The sequence below is a fragment of the Monopterus albus genome, unplaced genomic scaffold (genome assembly GCF_001952655.1).
Source record: "Monopterus albus unplaced genomic scaffold, M_albus_1.0 scaffold346.1, whole genome shotgun sequence".
Classification (NCBI taxonomy): Eukaryota; Metazoa; Chordata; class Actinopteri; order Synbranchiformes; family Synbranchidae; genus Monopterus; species Monopterus albus.
This window is the reverse complement of record NW_018128226.1, coordinates 217097-240116: the sequence shown is the minus strand read 5'-3', so window position 1 is coordinate 240116 and position 23020 is coordinate 217097. Positions and strand designations below refer to the sequence as shown.

General features: G+C 43.3%; 1 protein-coding gene across 2 annotated transcripts in view; it reads right to left on the bottom strand.

Annotated features, from left to right (window-relative positions):
* Positions 1-2303: 2303 nt before the first annotated feature.
* sez6l (seizure related 6 homolog (mouse)-like) overlaps positions 2304-23020 on the bottom strand; it is a 44213-nt gene continuing 23496 nt past the window's right edge. The window contains exons 3-17 of one of the 2 annotated variants that reach the window (XM_020625121.1): positions 21911-22050; positions 20828-21023; positions 18723-18908; positions 18442-18613; positions 18057-18223; positions 17353-17547; positions 16175-16313; positions 14049-14245; positions 10071-10265; positions 8106-8297; positions 7418-7612; positions 6131-6166; positions 5734-5848; positions 4950-5055; positions 2304-4855 (exon numbers count right to left, since the gene is read on the bottom strand). In XM_020625121.1, the coding sequence (XP_020480777.1) occupies positions 4826-4855; positions 4950-5055; positions 5734-5848; positions 6131-6166; positions 7418-7612; positions 8106-8297; positions 10071-10265; positions 14049-14245; positions 16175-16313; positions 17353-17547; positions 18057-18223; positions 18442-18613; positions 18723-18908; positions 20828-21023; positions 21911-22050 (2261 nt within the window). In that variant the 3' untranslated portion in view covers positions 2304-4825. The remainder of the gene's footprint in view (positions 4856-4949; positions 5056-5733; positions 5849-6130; positions 6167-7417; positions 7613-8105; positions 8298-10070; positions 10266-14048; positions 14246-16174; positions 16314-17352; positions 17548-18056; positions 18224-18441; positions 18614-18722; positions 18909-20827; positions 21024-21910; positions 22051-23020) is intronic. The other variant, XM_020625122.1, reaches the window with a different exon arrangement.

The following is a 23020-nucleotide window of genomic DNA, read 5'->3' as shown; positions in this document are numbered from 1 at the left end:
GAATGTGTCCTAACAGCCCCATTGACAGTATCTGAATAATGCCTGGCTATTAAGAAAAATGTGTGGTATCAGTAGCTTTTAAATTAATGTATGTATTTCCTCTGCTGCATTCTCCTCCCACGTCTTACTTTATTTTCTTTGGTTAAGTGTTTTGCAGCAATGATTTGTTTTTATTTGGAGCATAAATGTCAAATGCTAGAAGTCTATTTATATGTCGTATATTGTGTGGTGCTTAAACCCACTATGTAGCAGCACTTGTATTCTGTAGGAATCCATTTATTAAAGCTATAAAATAATAAAAAAATTCATTACATTTCTCCATACTGCTGGTGGCCTTAAGAGTTTGACTGCATTACAGCAGGGATTTATGAAGCAGGCATGGATTCATTGAGTTAGTCTATATTTGCTCACATTTGGCAAAATGGCGCAATAATAGAAATGACAAATTAGCAATTATCACTTCCTGTTTGTAATGTACGGATATCTGGATGGATTTCAATGTATTACTTTGATATTGAATAAAACTTTAAAATGTGATGACTCTTAGGCAAGTTGTGGAGTTATATAGAGCCTCTTTTCTCAGTCACTTCTAAGTGGATTTGTGGAGGTTTATTCACTATAGACATCAAAGGTGATGATATTCTAATAAAGCACAGAATTTTAAAATATGAGCATCATGTTCCAATCTAAGTTGTGATTTAGAAGTACTCACACAAATTAAGCACAAATTGCAGTGATTGGGCACTTTAAAAAAGTTTTTTACCAGGTTAAAAAGCATTGTGATTAAAAACCTCTTTTTCAAGGGGGACCTGGCTACGATAAAAGAATTACTATTAACATTATTAAGGGTTTTAAAGTTAAAACCTTCAAACTGCTGTGGAGAAAGTTCCCAGCCAGGTTCACTATACATCTTTCTCCTGGATCTCTACTGTACATAAAAAACCCCTGACAGATATTTGCTGCCTGTGTTGCCTCAGTAGTGTGGGTCTGACCCATGCTGTTAGCTGCTAGTATTATTAATGATCTTCTTGTGCTGCTGTGCTCATTATGAATCTCTCTGGATAACAGCACCAACTAAACGCTTTAAACCGAGACAGTAATGAAATATATTTCTGGCTGTGTGAATGCTCTTGGTTCATTAAACTTGTGTGGGTAGCTCTCACTTTCCTCAGTGTCTAATATCATCAGGCATTTGGTTAAAAGCTTCTCAACAGCTGAATTAACCACAGCAGGAAGGCCTCTGGAAATCGTTGTCACGACAGGAAGCATTATCTTCTTATTAGCATTCATAGTGGCAACAGAAGGATTCATTAGGACACCAAAATGGGCTGGAGGCAGAGAAATGCTGTGGGGCAGAATTTGCCTCCCACTCATCAGGATATATTTGCACAACAACAGCCCTCAGTCCAGAAAATGTGCTTGTCAAACTGCATACTGTGGTGAAAGTGAGGAATTCATGCTTCAGAAACATTTCATAGCAGTTAAGTAGACTAAAATGCAAAAATCTGTTTATGCTGGTGGATGTTGGATGGTGTCCTGACCCCGTTTGGGGGCGGTCAACACACCTTCTTCACACAAGGTCCCAAGAGGATTAAGAGCACAGGAAAATTGTGCTTATTTTACGATTTTCTCTTATCCCCCCCCCACTTTGCTTTTTCCTTCAAGTTACTGTATAAAAAATTTTCAAATAAAATAAGTGAAAAATAATTCTTTGGGTAAATTTGACAGGACAAGTGGCTCCTTGTGACTAACACTGTGGATAGAGCATAAATTTCACCTTTGTGTCCAGGTAAAAATTTTAGTGTAGTATCAGGTACTGTAAAAAATGAATCCAATTCACACCCCAGAACAAACAATAGGCACCAAGAAGGTGAGAAATATGATTTATCTGAAGTGTTATTGAGCTATATTTTTAGGTTTTGCCAAAAAAAAAAAAAACTAAGTTCATGGTTGAAGACTATACTGTAAATGCATGGATGGATGGGCACAGGCTGAGGGGCCCCAGAGGTCAGGGGCCTTTGGGCCTGAGCCTCTGTATGAAGTGACACATTTCTTCTTTATTTCTAGAGTTCAGTTAAAAGGTACAAAACAGACACAAAACAACCATAACAACATGAAAAATGACCATAAAAAGACAAAATAAATTTATGGGGAATTAAAAAAATGACCATAAAAAGAGGCAAAAAGACCTCAACATAAACTGTATTTAATTAGATGGAAGAAAAACTGAAACAAATATGTCAGCCACAAAAATTCAACAGAACACCTCAAGATTTAGAAACAAACTTTTGTACTTTTTATTTAAGTTTTACAATTAATTTTTTAGGGAAATTGTTAACATCTGTCTTCTCATAATGAAAATGTACATTAATCAATCTGCAGAAAACATCACATATACAGTACATCAAAATAAATACATCATCTGGTGGGTTGATTGAGCTTTCACTCAAAGATCAGTCTGTTAACTACAGCTACGCTATTCACAATGCAACCTGCACGCCTGCCACAATGCACGTTGCTCATTTTCCTTTTGAATCATCAGCCGGTCCAGACCTGGGGACTCTGAGGCCAGTCTATGACAGTCATCAATCTAACTACACATGAGGAATAAGACAACAGTACTGCACTGGCCTTGAAAATAAATACCACGTAACTATAGCTAGAGCCAGAAGTGGAGCGGCTGGAGTTAAAAGGTCTGAAGGTATTAGCAGGCAGAAGGGAGTTCAGGGACAGGAGACAGTGGACAGTTTGTTTCTTTCTGTCATTCTGTGGCCAAAGAGGGTGACTCATGAGTGTGAATTAAAAAAAAAACAAAATCCACCTCCACTGTTTTACCAGCTAATGTATCACCTAGACTCTTGGGTGGTTACCATGGTAACATTAAGTGTGGCTTTACTGGCGTTCTTGCTTGATGAGGTGCCACCTCTCTACTTTGCTGCCCCTAGTCTCAGTGACCACTCATGGTACTGCAATGAAAACATCCCCGGGCCCTAAAATCACAGTCCCCATAGCCCACCAATATAAAAGAGATGCACAGACAGGTGACAAACCAAAGGACGGCCCAACACAGAGAGTCTCGGTGAGGTGCCGGGCCACCATGTGCCACCAGAACAGCTTCAGTGCACCTGTGGATGGGGGCACTGTCACCCTGGAGGAGACCACTCCCATCAGGAGAGAACTGTTTCATCAGAAGATAAAGGTGACCACTCAGAACAACTCTGTATTGATTTGCATTGATCCTTCCCTCTAAGGGGACAAGTTAAGCCAATACATACCAGCATCTGCATTCGTTACATTTCCCCACTCATTTTATTCAGGTTTTTCTTTAAGTTTGTCACCTGTCTGTCTGAGGAACCAGGACATGTCAAACAGCAAACAAGGTGAAATATCACTCCTGGCATTACTGATTTTGAATCCATGGAAGTTTTATATTTCTAAATTTTCCCACAGCCTAAAAAAGCTATTTTAAAATGTGACCTCATTTCAATGTAAAGCCAAGTGGAAGAAACTTTGCTGATGCTTGTGAGGAATCTAAAAATCCGAGGGAGTGGGAGCTGGCTCTGAATCCAGTATCCACTTCTTTTAATACATCCATGGTTCAGAGAGAATGCAAAGTGAAAATTAGATGTGATGCAGCTGCATACAAAGTCTATGAAAAGACTGGACTAGATGCAAAGATGGTGCAAAACGATGCAGCTGAGTTCTGAGTTCAGTCAAATGCTGACCTGGTCAGAGCATCTGCTGCTAGCTAGCTCACACCCAATGTAAAGCTGGTACCTTGTTGTTGTTTAGGTTAAATAAAGGTAGCAAAGACATTAAAAAAATTGCTTCACTTTCTGTCTGAACACACTTTAATACTACAGCTCTTCTATGAGCATCTAAAACCAATAGAGAAGCAGCTGGTGTATCAGTTTAGAGTGCAGCCAAACAAACAGCCTGTATTAATAAAGAATTCTTCTAGTAGACATCCATTTCGCATCATGTCAACAGCAGCTGCAGCCTTATTTCCAGCTGCACATGGTGCAAGGTTATCTTCTACACAACAACAGAGACAGTCAGTTGTTGGTCACTGAGGAACAGGAGGTGTGCAGGTGTCACCTGCTGCTCTGTCTCAACTCACTGTAGCTGCTTGGATTTTTCCAGTTCTCCCTGAACTAAAACAAAAAAAAATGGTACAAGTGACAGCGTCTTGTTCTGTAGATGCATTTATGATAAATAAATGTTTACCTGATGACAAATAAATTGCATTTTCTGTGGCTGCTTCACAATAAAAGCCACCCTGTGTTGCAAAAAGAAAACCTGATCATAAAAGGTGTTTGACTGAATGAAAGCATGATAACTCTCTTTTTCTCACATTCCAAATTTCTTTCACTACATTTCTTACAAATGAAAATTTTTTCACCACCAGTCCCCTCATTCCACATTCCTCATACTGTGTCCTGTCCCCGAAGTCTTCCCCTTCTCTCCTCCTTGATTTCTTTTCGTCCCATTTCACATTCAGCTCCTCCTGGTTTTTCACCATGTTCGAGGTTTTTGGATGATCATTGCACAGACGACAGACTTCTCCCTCCGTCATCCATCTCTCATCATCTCCCAGCAACACTGACCCACACAGGTTCATCACTGTTTCCTCTCATATGTCCCATTATGTCTTCAGAAGCTGTCACACCAGAGGAGGAGAGAACAGGATCAATCACATGGCAGAAGGGGCTGGACATCATCTATTTGTATTTACATCGCCCAGGTGGAGAAGGAGGGAGGAGCGCATGAAGACTTGGGACAGGGTGGTCGTTCTTGATTCAGGAATGTCTTTTTGTGAAGCTTCTCATATCGATACTTCATATTCACGAGTGTCCTGCTGACAACAGGACAGAGGCAGTTAGCAACGTGTCTGTCCCTACCACTATAAATCATTGCCTCTAAGGTGTTTAAATGTGCTGCTCTCTCACCCCTCCTGTCTCATAGAGTGGGTTGTCAAACTCTGTCTCCACAGTGATCTGTCGGTAAGGGTGGGGGTAGATAAGAGGCAGCCTTAAGTTGGAGTGATACCGGCACCTAATGCACAGGACGTGGACACAGAAAAGAACATTAGCACAGTTTGAAGATCCAACTTTTACAATGTTCCTAAAAACATGTTCATAATACTTTAAAAATTTTCTGTAACCTAAGTTAGAATTTACATACAGATGGTGACAAACAAAAAGAAACTCCTGACTGATTGAGTGGAAACACAACCAGCAGGGCCACTGATCAATCAGCTGATCATTGTCCTGATGATCTGATTGATCTGTTTATCCCCAGAATGTCAGACACTGGGAAAAGTCCCACTGTGACTCTCCAGAGCCAAAGGTGGTGTCTCCACAACCAGCAGATCCACAGAGACTCAGCTGATTCTCATGTCTGACAAAGAAAAGCATCAGCTCCTCACATTAAAGAAGGTGGAACCAGAACATGTCGGTGACTGTTGATTCTAAATAGCTGAGGTTCATTTTCTACCAGTGAACTGACTCATGGCTGCAGCTCTAGGTCACTGAATGGCTTCATGAGGACGACACAGTGGGGTCGGACACAGCGGGGTCGGACACAGTGAGGGGATCTGGTTTGGAAGGAAGACGTTTCCTCCACCGACAGAAGAGACCTGACAAGGCTCTGGAGACTCGGCCCTGCTGGGCCCTATATGTTGCCTGGTTGATAATCCTGCCTTGCATGTGAACATGCAGTCCAACATCTTACCGTGTAACATAGACATAAGCACCTCCCAGCAGCACAGACAGCAGAAGAATGAGGATGAAGACGGCTAGTGCTATGTTCCCTCCATCTAGAGTAGAGCCGGCAGTCGCTTCTGCAACTGATACACAACACATATATAAAACACGGTTAACTAAGGGCATAATATTAGAGAGAGAACAATGAAAGAGCTGTGACCAAAGGTGGTTCAGCAAATACAGGTGGATGCTACAGACAAACAAACAGAAGGCAGATGGACAAACACACACAGTAGGAATGAACTTGGCAGGCAGATGTTTGCTGATGCAGGCAGAGGTGAGGTTTGGCCAGTGTGATGGTTTGTTTAATCAGTTTATAAAACATCCCACAGCATCAGAGTACACTAACACACAGACAGACTCACCTTCCAAAGCATGGTTGCCAAAGCAGTCATGGTTGGCTGCAAGACATCATTCTGTCAGTCAGTGCATGTGAACATCTACATCACACATCCTGTGGAGTTTTTCTAACAAGGCTGCTTTGGCCTGACGGTTTCCTAATCCCCGCCCACCTTACTGTTACCACACCTGTCAAGCTGCCTGTCCTCGCCTGGCACATGACTGGCCACACTGTGAAAACACTCCATCACAGAAACGTCTACTGATGTACCGATGAAATGATGCCTCAGGTCGACCTGTACACACTGTTGGGCAGCTTAAGTATATGAACTAACATTTTAAATAAAAGTAGCGGAGTAAAAGTCTAAAGTGGCATGAACAAACCATAAGTACCTCAAATTTGTACCTAGGCATGGTTCTTGGGTAGAAGATGGTAGAAGTAGTCACATTGTGCTACCATTCAGCTTATTTCATAATAATAATGTAGGAAGGGCATTTGTGAATCCTTAGAATGTTGTAATAATGGCCGAGAAACTATTCTTCTTGGCTTCTATAATAAGATAAACAAATAATTAGTTTACTTTGGATTTCGTATTTTATCTATTAACTTAAAGGTTCGATTTTATGTTTGATTTTTTTCGTTTATTTCCCAACACGAAGCTCTAAAGGTTGATTTCAAGCCTAAAATTCTGTTGGAGAGATTCAGTTCAAACATCTAAACATTTAAAATATCCACAAGTCTAAAACACTGGAATCATGGTGTAAAATGTACATGATCATGTGTAAGTTTTTAAATGTAGGTTGTAAATCTGACCTCACTGTCCTCAGTATTAGCTACAGCCATGATGAAAGTATGACGCTCACAGTAGCACGGAGTTCTTCTGCTAATGGTTAAATACTTTGACTTCACTAACATTTCAAAGCATGACTTGTACTTGTCACAAAGCATTTTAACAGTGTGGTTTTGCAACCTTTGTGTAAGAAACTGAATAGTTCCTCCACCACTGTTTAAAGCAGTCTGTACATTCTTTATGTGTATGTGAGGTTTTGTAAAGGACTAACAAAGGACACCACCCTCCAGACTCTTTACCGTGGCCTGCTGTGCTGAGCTGTGATTGGATAATTGCAGTTTGGGAGGGGGAGTGTAGCAAGCTGTCGCTTACATGCACAGGAGCACGATCAATATGTATCGACAAACAAGGGCCAAAAGAATCTGAAGAATATTGTGTACATGCATAAATCCAGAGGTAGAGAGGACAAGGCAGGGTTTCACTGCACACACTGTAACACAACAAGTAGTGACAGTGTCTCACCCCTGCAGAGTGGAAGCGGGCCGCTCCAGAAGGATGGGTTTCCTGGGATGCATTTAATCGCAACCTCTCCAATAAGCTCATAACCTTGGTAACAGACAAAGGTAAGAGACTCGCCCGGCAGGTAAAGCCTCTTGGATAAGACCTGGTAGCCGTTGTCAGGGAGACCGGGGTTTTCACAGGAAACCGAATCCTCAGCTACAAACAGAAGAAAGAAAAAAGGAAAAAGAAGGCTGGATGGATCCCGTCGGGTTTCTCACTGCGAATCAGAGGCTTTGCGTCAGAGCTTGACTGACAGATCTGAGGTGACATGACTCATGGATAATCTCCACCCCCTCCTCCAGGTGGCCGAGGGCTGATTGCTACGCTGCATTAGCAATGCATTTACATATCAAGCGCCTCACACAAACATTAATAACCCTGAAAACACACGGCTGTGCACACACACATCATCAGCGTCTCTGGCATGCAGAGGAAAGAGAGAGCCAGAAATCACACCAACCCACTCATGTTAGATCACACAGCAGCAGGGAAACAGCCTCTCGTCCTCACTTAACCACCAACTGTCTCTCCTGATGACACACACGTTTAATCTAATAACTATGAGCTTTTCTTGAGATACAACCAGCAAACCTCTCAGGCCGCATTGTCTTTGCACTACAAACTGTACAGGCTTCTTTCTGCTACTCACAAACACAGTGAGGGAGTCGAGACGTCCACACAGGCGTCCCTGGCTCGCGGCCGTAGCAGGTGATGGTGGCGCCGCCCTGCAGAACGAAGCCTGGGTTGCAGCTGTACTGAATGGTGGTGCCCACCAGGAGTTTAGGGTCTGACAGAGACCTGGTGGAGTGCTCCACATGTCCAGGATCAGAGCAGTACATGACTGAGGGAAAGACACAGAGGAGAGGCCTATATAAAGGGAACAGACGCAGACGAACTCTCCGGTGTCTCTCTCAGCATTTTAGAATCAGAGTACCGTACCAGTACACACTAATATTACACACAAGCAGATCTCAACACCAGCATTGTTTCCTAAGTGACCTTTTAAAGATGACACTTTATGTACTCTTTATTTTTTCTGCATATGTATTAAATGATGAGTGTCCCTGCAGTTTGTCCTGTATCGTCAGTGATCTTGTATTTGCTTCATTATGTCCATGTGAGGCCAAAAAATGTTTTCAAAGAAAATAATGTTCACAAACTTTAACTTCAGTTACTAAAGCAGCAGTGAACCGTTTGAAAAGATGGTACAAAGGAACAGAGGCACCGAGCAGCTGCAGGAGCACTACACTCTGCTTTATTCTGGAGGCACTGTCTAGAAATAAAGACCCAACGTTTCAGCTTCATCAGGGGACAAAAGTGGAATGGTGAGCAGAAAAACACCTCATACACATTTTCACATGTCGTCCTGTTGAATAATTACATCCTTCAGTAATTAAACTGTCACGTGTGTCAGCTGCATTGTGGTTCTCATTTGTTTTCTCATCATCGTACAATCTTGTGGTCGAAGCAAAAAAACAAAACCCAGAAAATGAGTAATGCTTGTTAAGACTGAAGAAAAACAAGTTTAAAATCCAGCCTTAACCTGAGAGAAAGCCCATCCACCCTTTATCTATGCCACTAAGCCTGAATAGGTTCATGGAGGGGACTGGAGCCAATCCCAGCTAACAGAGGGTGAACAGTGGGGTCCACCCTGGACAGGTCACCAGTCTGTCACAGGGCTGACATGTAGACAAACCACCACACTCACTCCTGGAGGCAATTTGGAGTCGCCAGTCAACCTAAGCTGCATGTCTTTGGGCTGTGGGAGGAAGCCGGAGCACCTGGAGAACCCACACAGACACATGGAGAACATGCAGACTCCGTACAGAGAGGCCCCGGGTCGGCCCCGACTCAAACCCAGATCCTTCTTGTTGTGAGGCGACAGCACTAACCACTGTAACCACCATGCCACCTGTCTGAGAGAAAATCCAGTTCTTTATTCAGCCCTTGTGGTGATAATGTGTTTGCTTCTTGTTTCAAAACCAGTAAATCCAGTTTACCGCCCTGCTTTTGGCAATGAACCTTAAAAACCTGAGATTCTGTCTGTGCTCTAAAAAATGTTTCACTGCAGGAGAGATAATAAATACTGACTTATTTGTAGATGTAATTACAATAAAGAAGATGAGAGTAAATCTAAGAAAATCTTACCCCAGAAGTTTTCTCTTCCATTGCTGTAGTTTTTATTCAAAATGCTGCTTAAGAATTAACTTTTATACTCAACAACATCTAGATGTTTATGACTAGCGGCCACAACACAGCATGAAGATGCTGTACAGAACAAAAATGTTCAACCTCTGCAGAATGTTTGGCAAATTTCATGGGATGTTGTCTAGTTTATCTTGGTATTTCCTGTGTAGGAGTGAAAACCACTTGCTTGACATTTGTGCAGTTGCGAGCGCCTACTGAATCTAAGTTTGTGTGAGCGAGGGCTTTACTGTAGGAGGAGAGCACGAGGCCCACTGTGTTAACGTAGGGAAAAACTGGACCTGGCACCAGAAGAGAGGTGGCCAGAATTATGAAAAATGGTCCTGAGGGGACCACAACCCACACAGGCAATATGAATTCTTACCATAAACAGCTGTAAAGTAAAAGTATAATAAAGAGTGGGACTGACTCTTCTCACAGAACGGGGGCTGTGAGCTCCAGGACAGGTCCAGCTGACAGGTGAGGGTCTCCCGCCCCACCAGGTCGTAACCAGGGTCACACTGGTAGGTGATACGAGCCCCTCGCACCAGTGCAACGTGAGACGTCGTCTTCCACCCATTCTGGATCTCAGGCAGGTCTGGACAGGAGTCGTTCCGGGACACCTCTGGAGAAAACACATTAAACAAATGCATATTGATTAATGGCTCCATCGGGTTTGGCTCCGGTTTCCCTTTTCACTGCAGTCACATGGGTCAAGAAGCAAACAAGATAAACGGGGTTACATCTGGATTTTAGAGGATGCTGGCACACGCTCCCCATGAAGAGGAGTCCGTCTCAGCACAGAGGACTGATGGACCTTCTGTGTGATTACTTGACCGTGTGACAGAATGATGGATTTCGCCTCCCCAGTGAAGCTGCTCTGACAAGGACAGTTTGCCACTGAAAAGCAGTCGGTGTTAACTCAGTACCATTACACAGGCTGGCAGTCGTCTGTCACAGCTGGGTGGATCTGCCACAGGAAAACCTGGTTTGTGTTACGTGCCGTCGGAGTGATTCGTGAAATGCTTTATTAATGTGACAGAATACTTCAAGAGAGCTCACGTTACTGGCTTTTTATAACGGCTTCCAATCATGTCACGCTCATCATGGACAATGTTGACTCTGCTGTCTTCAGGAACTACGTATGGACCTCATGCACTGTGCTAATAACCACAGCTAAACTCATGACATGTGGCTGAAAGAGCAAACACGTGGACCTTGAGTTAAGAGAAACATTGTAAACAACAATTCAAGGTCAAGAACAAACTTTCATGCTCATGTTTTTTATACATGTTAATTCTGTTTGTGTTTTTAGTCGTACTAGTGGCTCAGCTCTAAGACCGGCAGTGTCAGGATATCTCCACAAATATTTGATGGATTACCATTCAATTGTGCAAAGGCATTCATGGTTCCCAGAAGATGGATCCTAATGAGTTTGGTGATGCCCTGATGTTTCCCGTAGTACCTCCATGACGCTGACATTTGTAGCATCAATGAAACATCTCAGCAACTATTGGGAGGATCGCCATGAAATGTGGTTTAGGCAGGATCAGCTGTAATAACGTTGGTGGTTCTCAGTTGTACTTTGTGCTAATTATCAAGTGTTAGCATGCTAAAATGCTAAATGAAAACGTGGTTAAACGTGACCTGCTAAACATCAGCATGCAAGCAGTGACTGCAGCTTTGAGCCTCACAGAGCCTCTGGCTCTGCTCTTCTTCTTGTTTCTCTATTTATTCCAATTAATCATAAAATTCAAGTCTGTGAATTTATATTTACATTGTCTTTAAGCAGAGATCATCTGATTTTTAGGCCACTTGGGGCAGAAGTTCACAACAAGCTGAACACTGTATTAAAGTTTGACATGTTAGTGTAGTGTACAATGGGTTTGTCAGTGTGTTTGCTAGAAACAGCTGCTTGCAGCAATGTTTTATATTTACACTGTATTTCAGTGCAGCTTTAAAGAAGCTGTTTCAAACCCAGATAAATCCCCTTACAGGCACAAACCTATTTGTTTTTCTACAGAAGCTCCACACAAAATGATGATAAATGATTTTTCTGTAAGCTGCAGCATTCCCATGCTGTATCTGCGAGCAGCTCACACACCAACGTGCACACACAGCCAGGGGATCAGCAGGGGGCTCAGACCAACGCGCTCTGCATCAAGAATTCTTCTGATCTCACATTAAAAGTGTCCAGCTCACACTTTCGCACCATGTAATTTCTACCATGTTAAAATCAATGAAGCTTAAGGATTCAAAGCTCCACATCAAGTTTAATGAGGTCCACAGCAATGAAAGATGGGAGCTAAGGAGACATTAAGGTTGCAGTTATGCCTGCTGCTCTGTACTGGCTTGTGCTTTGAGCTAAACATCATCATTTATCAGATGCAAGTATGTCTGACAAACCGACCCTCTGGTGGCACTAGAGGAAAAGTCAGGGGATCACCAGCGTTTTTAGGATTCATCATTAGGAACATCAGCGCCTGCTGCACCAACCAATTGATAGTGGTTGAGATGTTTATTTAACTACAAGAAGCTCTAACACTCAAAAATAAAACTTGAATGGAATGAACCTAAAATGATTTTGAATAAGGTTATACCTCGGTTTACATAGTTATACCTCAGTGATAATGGAAAGCACAGCAGCGTAACCCCTCTGCCAGGTACATCAAATCAGCTGAAGACGGCTTTTTGTGCCCTCACAGGCATTTATGGATTTTCTTTTTCATTTCCACTGATGCATTTGCAGACATTTGTTCCTCTGTGAATTCGAATGTCTCAAGTGTGTAACAGCCTAGAAACAGAGAACACAACAAAACCACCTCCAGCAGCCGCTCATGCCAAGAAGAAAACACAGAACAGCAACAAAACTTCAGCAATTTGAAGACAGAAAAGAAAATCGCGTAGAGAAGATGTAAATAAGTGGCCTCCTGTTGGGACTAGTGTGTGTCTGCATATGTGTATTTGATGATTAATTGTGCAATACTACATTATACTGTACAATATAACAGGCCTCCAGGGATTTGTAAGCTGAAGTTCCTGGATCAATTATTCATTCACCACTGACTTGGTTTTCTTCCTCCGTGCAGCCTGAATGTGTGTGGCGGGTAATTTATTCGGATACATACACACACATCCATGCACACACATATATAAAGAGTAGCCCAGATATTCATGCTGTGTCTACTAGATTCACTCCTCTGGGAAACGTGTGCAAGTCTGTGGTGTCAGGAGGGTGACGGGTTTATTGGACAGCGTGTGTCGCAGTATGATTTTAAATTGGAGTCAGGTGTTGGATATGGGAAGCTCTGCAGATTACTGTGTGTAAAAGGAGGGAGGGAGCTTATTTGGCTGCTTGTGAAACCAAGTTTGTGCGGTAATGAGAGCCCTCGTGAGGTGGTGAAACAAACAGGACGTGATTGAATAAGGGCAGAGGGAAATGAAAGGCAAGACAAATAAAGATGAGAAGGGAGGATGAAAATGGAGTGAGCAGCTTGAGGAGAAAAGGCAAAATTAGAATAAATTGGGAAACTGAATGAAAGTAAACCGCTCCAGATCTATTCATAGGATAATTCTGGGGATGTTCTATAATCTTCATATTGTCAACACGTCCTCACACAGTTACATTAGCTGCACACCCAAACTGTGCACGAGTTGCATTGTGGGTAATATATGGCAGGTTTTGACAAAGAAGAGGAATGAAATAAAAAAGAGAATACCACCATGATTGCAACAATAAGCAGCTTTACACGTGCACTAGCACAGATTTTGAGCAATATCCTGGTTTGACAAGATGTTTACACGGAACATGAGGAGCCCTGTTATTCACAGTCCTGTATAAATGATTGTGACACTATCCAGCTCTGCCTTGACTTCCCAGCATCGCGTTGTCGTCCCTACTCAGAAACCTGTCATAGTACCTTGACTGTATCAGTGCACTCCGGGTAGGATTACCCAGGCAGTCTCACCTGAGAAAGAATTATTTCTTACTACGTATTCTTCACATTAAAATCCAGATGAAATCTGGATAGAAAGTAAGATTTATTAGTGATCTGATGTTTTCAGTTTTTGGAGCAAAGAAAATTATGGACTAAATTCATTAACGATTCACTGAGAATTAGACAAAACAACAGAATGCATAAGGCAAACTACAAAAATGTAGACAGCACATAAAAAAGGTAAGCTCATGTAACGGATGAGGCCACATTTGGTCTCTGGGGAGTATTTGTGGCAGTAGGACGGCGCTTTTGCACAGTAATGGAGCTCGATGGCACCAAGGAGGAAGATGCATCAGGCTGTGACACACACACTGCACTTATTAGGTCAACTCGTTGCTTGGCCCCGCATGTGGGGTTCGTTGAAAATGGGAAACTACTCAATATTTCCAGCCTTATGCTTCAACTCTCACCCATATAGTTGATGATGAATCCTTCGCCCTTTCCGAAGACGAGCCCCGCCGGGTCAGAGTGGAAGGTGATGGTCAGGTCAGGGGTGGTAGAGGAGAGCTTGAAGGGGCTGCTTCCCCCGACGTACCGCCCAAGGATACGTGTCGTGACCTCATCGCCGTCAGTGATGGTCAGCATGTCGCTGTCACTGATGTTCAGTCTGAGCAGGGACAGAGACAGAGCCAGGGAGAGAGACATATAGACCATGGCATCAGGTCAGGTCAGGATGGCTGGAAGTAATGATGATGAACCCCGACCATGTGGGAGATGAAGGCTATGTGCTGCGTTCATCCACAGGCCGAGTGTTTATCAGTCTGTAACCATGAGACCTGGATCCCAGATTACAAGATGGCACCTATTCTTCCCACTCAGAGTTGCTTGTCTGGCACATACGCCAAACATTCTTTTCTTCCAAATCTGCTTCTGCACTGTGGAGCCCACTGCACATGTGCCATGAGCTGCATGGATTGATAACCTGGACAAACTACAACTAATCTCCAGCTGTTTTTAGAACATCTGTAGACACCTGACCCTTTCAGCCCACACAGCATCTCTGCCTCACATCTCTTCTTCTGTGACACACAATCCTACCTGCCAGCACCGTCATGGATCTTTCATTTTAATCCTAATGGCTGCACAGTTTCTGCCACAGTCATGAATTTGGGTATAGTTTCAGATCCCCCTTTTATTTTTGTCAGCGTCACAACACCTGCCTTTATTCACTTAATGTTATACAGCCAAGATGATTTCATTTTACTCACAAAAATCCTTGCTCTTCTTTTCCTAGCATCCAGAATCGATTGCTGCTTTTCTTTGGCAGCACCAAGATGTTTTCCTAAGGCTGCAAATGGACCATCTCCTTCCTGCATCTTATTACTCCATACCCTCCTTTATATTCTCTGGTTATTCTTCTCTCATGTAGCTTTTACAAAAATATTTTGGCATGGAGCCTCTGCTCGCTGAGCTCACCGTCTCAGGAATAAATTCCTGCAAAACATTCAGGAGGCAGCTCAGCTGAGAACTTCACAGTTTGCCTTAAAATCCACATTTTTCTCTGTGCTTCGGTCCCTCCTGGTTTCACTGGCTGGGTAAGCATTCACCCCCCCCTCTCTTCTTCTTTGACACACAATCCTCCCTGCCAGCACCGTCATGGATCTTTCATTTTAATCCTAATGGCTGCACAGTTTCTGCCACAGTCATGAATTTGGGTATAGTTTCAGATCCCCCTTTTATTTTTGTCAGCGTCACAACACCTGCCTTTATTCACTTAATGTTATACAGCCAAGATGATTCCATTTTACTCACAAAAATCCTTGCTCTTCTTTTCCTAGCATCCAGAATCGATTGCTGCTTTTCTTTGGCAGCACCAAGATGTTTTCCTAAGGCTGCAAATGGACCATCTCCTTCCTGCATCTTATTACTCCATACCCTCCTTTATATTCTCTGGTTATTCTTCTCTCATGTAGCTTTTACAAAAATATTTTGGCATGGAGCCTCTGCTCGCTGAGCTCACCGTCTCAGGAATAAATTCCTGCAAAACATTCAGGAGGCAGCTCAGCTGAGAACTTCACAGTTTGCCTTAAAATCCACATTTTTCTCTGTGCTTCGGTCCCTCCTGGTTTCACTGGCTGGGTAAGCATTCAGCAGATTTCTACTTTGAGTACTAGTTCCTTCACTAACTAGGCCTGTGTGGGCGATGTGCACTTTAAATAAACTGAATAAATAAAAAAAACATTCTGACTGCACCAGGATTGTTTTAGTGAAAGTTTCATAATTAAAACAAAACAACTTTTACACCATGACTTTATATTTACTGTTAGCTCGCTGCACCATGGAGCGTTCTCAGACATGAATAAGACTCAATCCAGCAGCTCAAAAGCAAAACGATGGCAGGAATATCACCAGTCTGGAGAAAAGTGCAGTGGCAGTAGCACCAGTGTGCTCCCTAACATTGTCGAGTTTGGAAATGAATGTTTAGTATGAGCAGGAGCAGAGAGATGTCCGTCGGCTGCTGGACCCCTCACACATTTTAATGGTAAGATGTGGTTCTTGGTCTGATCTGGTCTGTGCGTGTTGCTGTTTTTCTCACAGTTGTACATCGAGCAGCACTCGTTTGTCCTCCTCAACATGTATCCTCCAGCTGCAGTCCTCACCCTCTCCGTACCACTCCGGCCAGTTGGGAGACAGAATCACGCCCCCTGGACCAGTCAGGTCTCCTCCGCACTGTGCTGCAGAGAGAAGGGGCAAGGATGAGCAGCAGGAGAGAGAAGCAGACAAACTGAACAGTAAAATCAGAATGAATAACATTACAAATAGTTTGGCCAGCAGATAGGCCATTCCTGATTATTATACTTACTGTGCAGTGATCGTGCTCATCCTGCAGATACTACTGATACTACTGGATCATAGTGACTAATTACTGTGTCCATCACTTTAACGCTGCAGCTGGTAAAGGTGGAGCTGATGGTAACTACCTTATATACTTATACTGGGAAGTACTTTCCATCCTGCTGGGTAGCTGGTGGATTTCCTACTGGGATCAATAGAGTCTGATGGTTCTACTGGGTTTGGTTTGATTCATCTGATTCTGGACCTGAAGTTATCAGGTACATGTAGTGTAGTAAAAAGTACACGGTTTGTCTCTGACAGGATGAAGGAGCAGGACATGATATAGATACAATATACTTGAGTAAATGTACTAAGTTGTTTTCCACCACTGATCACAAAAACCTCCACAGACACATTTAAACTGTTTAAAGAACAAAGTTATCTGATTTTAATCTATGCGTCATTTACTATGTACACCTTATACTCATACTTTTATACTTACTGTTTATACTTGTTTTATACTTATACTTATGTTAGTCGTACACTTTTATACATTTCTTTATTTTGGTGTGCTGTGATTTTGATAACTATTGCTGTTGCTACTGGAAATCTGAATTTCCAACAGGACCAGTGAGGTATCTATCTATCTATCTATCTATCTATCTATCTATCTATCTATCTATCTAGCAATCAAAAAAGAAGTGCCACAGTATGAACCTCCTTACTTCCAGGTGGCACTTTCTGCAGATACAACACGTCTTACTTGTCTTTTGTAAGTCTTACACAGCCATTATTCATAAAGTTTAAATGACCACTGTACAAGTTTTGTGCAGTTAAAGAGAGTTTGTTGAATCTGATTTGGATCAAAAAGCCTCACCCAGGATGAAAATGCGAAACTGTTCCTGCATGAGGCTCGGTGTGGCTGCTACCTGCCCTCACCTTTGCATAGCGGCTCTGTGTCATTCCAGTATGGATCCCGTGCACTGACACACTCGATAACAGGGGGGCCTTGTTCCAGAGAGTGGCCCGGGTCACAAGTAAACTGAACCACAGCTCCAACCCCATACAACGGGTCAGACGTCGTGAAGTTTCCGTTCTGGAGGTATGGCTCGTAGCAGTGGCCACGCTCGAAGGCTGCAGGAGAAAATGAGAGAAAGAACAAGTTCAGCCCACTTAACAGTTACTAGGAAATGTGTCTCAGTAAAGTCACTCCATCTGGCTTTTTAAGTTGTTCGTTTTCTTTGTGATACCTCTTCCTAATTTCTGTAACTAGATGCCAAGAGAATTAATAGCATCTGCCCCAAAAAACCACTTGCAAAGATGGTTCTTTGCTTAGCCTTTCTCTTCTCTTTGCTGATGAAGATGAACATATTGGAAGGGATTTATCCATCCCTCCACAATCTGATACTGCCAGACGCTCTGAAAGCTTTAGATCAGGATATGTTGGATGAGCAGCTCTCATCCTGGCATTCTAGTCATTTGGCAGCGTACAATGTGAGCAGAGACATGGGGCCTTGCAATCTTCTCAACGTGTTAAAATGATTACAGTGTAATTGTAACGATACGTTGAGTAAGTTTAAATTGTGCTGCAGGATCACTACTTTTATTTTTGTGTCCTACTGGGTGTGCTGTGGCTTCTGTACCTTCGTAGCGGATGTTGAATCCCGTGTTGTGGTTGGGCTGGTCAGTGATGAACTGAATCCTTACAGAGGGACCCTCACTGATCACCCCCTCAAAAGGGATCTGTCCATTTCGTCCCGAGTCGAACAGCACCACAGAGCCGGCGTCCAGGCCGCTCCAGAGCACCAGCCTGCAGGGATGGAAGGACTGTGTGCATGAGTGAAGGTGGACACCTCGGAGGCAGTGGAAGCGCTGGGAGAATCTAATGCTTCTCTACAAAGTAAAGCCATCCAGATGAAATGGATCAATTCTGGATTTGAATCAGGAACACGGTGCCGATGTCCAGTAAGAACAGGCAGCTCACCACTAACCTAAAACACACCGACATGTGAGGGGGGGACCTCCTACCTGTCTGTGGGGCCCAAGGCCAGTCTCTCCAGGTGGAGGTGCAGCCTCTGGTCCTTGGGTGCCTCCAGGGACCAGGAGCAGGAGCGATCCTGGGTGGCGTTGGGTCCGTGATGGGGAGAAGGGGACAGCACCCTTCCCACTGTAGCGTTCTTCACCGTGCCCCCACAGAGAGCTACACAGAAGAATTTGAACTCCAGTAGTTGCTGTGGTATCGTTTATATGGGTTTAAACAGCCACACATCATTTTCTCAGTTTGCTTCTGCAGCTCTCCACACACTCACCTCTGCAGGTGGGTTCCTTGCCACTCCACAATGGCAGGGAGGCGTTGAGGCACGTGAGCAGTTGCTCCCCCTGCAGGTGGTAACCCATGTGGCAGTGAAAGCGAGCAGTACCGCCAGGGAGCAGGTCCAGCACGGACACCTCCCCAAAGTGAGGCCTCTTTGGCAGGGAACAGCTCAGCCTGTAGACTGGACACGGAGGCAAGAACATGAAGAAGAGTGAGAGGGGCTGTCTGTGAACTATGACGCCGAGTAAGCACCAAATACAGTAACACAACTTTTAATAACTGCTACTAACACGAATGCTGTTATGGCTCCTGCTTCAAAGGTATCACATGATAAAAACAGATACAATCCCTAAGATGTGCCCATTTATTTTGTACAAATTTCTAACTCTTATCAATTTTCTTGCACAGTTCCAGAACAAAATATGACATAAATTAAACACAACTCTCTGTAGACATATCCTGACCCAGCCTAGTCCATTCAATAACAAGGCCGACACAAGGACATTATTCACATCTAAAGACAAATTTAAAGCCTCAAACAGCTTCAACAGGTTCAACAGCTTGTCTGATTTCATAAGAGCATATGAACCCGCCTTCCTGAGCCTGACAGGGAGCGACAAGTTTATGTAACTTTCCAGAAAAGACAACCTGACAGTCACAGCCATTTGACTGTCCAGATCAGGTCAGACGATACGCCAATGACGTCACAGTCCACTAACCTGCCTTTGTACAGATATGCAGGCATTCATGGATTCAAACCCAGGACCTTCTGCTTGTTGCAAGGCAGTCATAGTTTACTGATTTAGTCACAGTGTATGCTGCAGATGAGTGAGCAGCTGTGAATCCATTTGTTGTCCTTCATTTACAAATCAACACAACGTGGACACCTACGATGCTTTTTAGCCATGTGAACAGAACGACTCTAGAGACAGAAATGTTTTGGTCCAAGGTGAAATATCTGGATGGACGGAGCAGGAATCCTACTGCTCCTACCTGATGGGTACTGACAGCAGCTGGATCGATTACAATGCAGTTTGGTTCAGATATCTTTATGGTCTTTGTGATCCTCCGACTTTTCATCCAGATTTATCATCAGTTCCAATATTCACTTTCTCCAACACTCCTGTCAGACTTAGTGATTTGTTATGTGTGCAGCCATTCTCTGTTAAAACCACTGTAAAAGATACATCTTTGAAGACGTTCAAGAGCAAAAGTGGACAATCTGAACAGTTTCCACTGAAGCAACTGCACCAGCAAACGGTGACGCCGCCCCGTCCCCCTTCACCATTAATCCTAAAGCGTCACCTTTTATCTCTTTTACAGTTTGTTTTCTTTATTGTGGGACACTAATATGGCTGGACAGAACTGGGATAAAGGACTTTTAAATAAACTGATCCCACATTTAAACCTCTGAGCAGAAGGACCTGAAACTGTTTGTTTGATTAGTCTTGGTCAATTAAAGTCAGCTTTAAAGGATTTAGAAAATAAGCCAATGTTTTTCATCTAGTCTGATGGTCACCGGAGCAATCACATACCCATAGGTCAATTTTTAACTGAACAGTTGTGAGTAATGCTATTCCTGTTGTTTTAATTCTCTCGGAGACATTCTTATCGTGGCCACGTTGCTCTCAGCAGAGATATTTGAATGCCCGTCACTCCTCAGTTCTGTCCTCCTACCTGGTGCTGATGTAATAGGATCAGATGGCTGTGATTAATGACACAGGTGGGTCTTAACACTCTGATGCTTCCTCCTTTCCAGGCCTTGTCATAGCAATAACGGGCTGACACAGCCAAGTGCACACACACACACACACACACTCTCTCTCCATATAAACCCCCATATTTTCAGGCTCCTAATGAGATGAGGGCTAATTCATCAGAGCTGTAATAAGCTAATTCACATGACAGATTCAATAACCATGTTAAGTGATTAGAGGAGAAGATTTTTGATTATGTAATTAGCACATATACAGACCACAAACAGCCTCTTAGGCTCCAATAAGGATTTCAGATTTACTGACTCTGTATCGCTGGTTTGAGTACGTTCATAGTTGTGTACGCTTGTGTCTGTGTGTGTACACATGTGCGGCATGGACTCACTCTGATAGTGCAGCTGGAAGGTGCCCACACTTCCCTCCAGGGCAGAGCGGTAGTAGACAGACATCGTGTTGGTGGGACTGCGGATCACCTGACCCTCAACTAGCAGCGTGTGATTGGCTAGGACCAGCAGAGACCCTTGTTCATCCACACCCCTGATCGACAGCTGTTCACCTTCCGACAGGTTCACACTCTTCACCTGAACACACAGAAAGACACAACCCAAGTTATTGGACACGTTAGTTGGGGCTGCTGTTCTCCAGCTACCTCAGTGGTCCCTCAGGTTGCACTTAAAAGACACACACAATGACTTCCTGTGGTAATACAAAAACAGTTTCTCACCAAAACTGGATGAAATATAAAAGTTAGACAGTGTTAGACAGCGTCTCCACCACCATCATCAAAACACCACATGAGGGAACATCTGTTGGAAGAACGGTGTTCATCCCTCCAGGAGAGTTCAGAGACTTGGAGAGTCAAGGTGGAGCTGTTCTGGTGCCACGTGGTGGCCCAGCACCTCACTGGGACTCTGTGCTGGGTCGTCCTTTAGTTTGGCACCTGTCTGTAGCTTGCAATGTTACTATTTCAGTTCTTTCCTCCTGCTATTATCAGTGATTCTTCAGGCAGGAGACAACTGTTTTTCAGGAAGTAAACTACATAAAAAACATTCACACTCTGAGCACAAAATGAAAGATGGACAAAATTAGCAACCAACTGGTGACAGATTCTTTTTTTAGGAGCTGGTAAGAAGAAGATGGTAAGAAGTAAAAAGTCAGCATACACGCCTGCTTCTCCACCACACATGTAAAGCTATGCCGACCCCCCACTGAACAGTTATGGAAAAACCTGACCTATGGCTGAACCTAGCTGCTGAGCGCTGCTATATCTGATTATGTTCATGCCAGTAAACCCAGAGGAAAAGAGAGAGACAGAGATAGAGATAGAGCAGCACCAGTAGCTGCCACTAGGAGGCAGAGTTCAGCCTGGGCTGATGAGTATGATGACAAGTCACTCTGCCAACAGTGACTATGTGCTGGTGTAACAGTCTAGTTGTGTGTTGTTTGTTGTCATGCTGCTCATGTGTACCTGCAGCTCCACTCCATAGCCGATGTACACAGTCACAGTATAGGTGCAGTGTAAGACGGTGCTGTCGAGCAGAGGGGGGTCATCAGACGAGTCTATGTATCCCTCTGGGTCGGAGAAGTTCACCATGCAGCTCGACACAGCTGAGGAGAGAGCACAGGAGTTTACTTTGCACTGGCTATATTTTAAATTTTCTCCTTACTCTGCCTTGCAAATCCATTTAATGTGAGCCTGTCTGCAAACTCACAGGAAATCCCTGCTGTGTATAATTAATGACGGAAATTACAGGGATCAGCGCAGTGAGGACTCCAGGCTGTTAACAGTGACATGAAATAAATAATCACCTTCCCTCTTCTCTATTTTTGTAAAACTAGTAGTGAAGAAAGAACGAACATCTTTGACTGAAGCTACTTGTACCTCACATCATATGTTGTTCACTCCACAAAACAATTTGTTATTTTGCAAATACAAACAACATTTGAGCAAATGTTTCTGCAGAATGAGTACCTCTACTTTAAGTACAATTAAGTAAATACTGCTTTTGTACTTTCATCTGATGAACTGGGAGGCAGGGCCTTTAATTGGAATGAAGTATTTTTGCTTTGTTGTTCTCAAGTAAACAAAGAGTACAGTCCATTTTATTATGAATAAAATGTTCTCAAAGTAAAAGTACTAATTACACCTATGTGTTGTATTGTTACATATTTCATTACTGTGTTATTTTCACTGATGCTTTAACACATAAGCACCACTATAATGATTATCTACATTTAACAATCTAATCTGTAAAAATATATAGAAGTGCAGCCGAGGCTGATGGGAACACCTCTACCGTTGCGAGACTTGAGTCATAAACCGAAATGTCCAGCCGCACAATATGTCGTCACAATCCATTCAGTGGTTGATGAAACGTTTCACTAAAAACCACATCTACCAGCCTGTTGGTGGTGCAACATTAAAGGTCAGGGGTCACCAAAGTCAGCTTTACTCATCTCCTGGAGACCAGTGTCTTTCTACATTTTCAAGGGAATCTGTCAAATGATTGCAGAGATATGTCATTCTGGACTAAAGTGGTGAGCCAACCAAACGACATCCATGGAGCTGTGCTGCTAA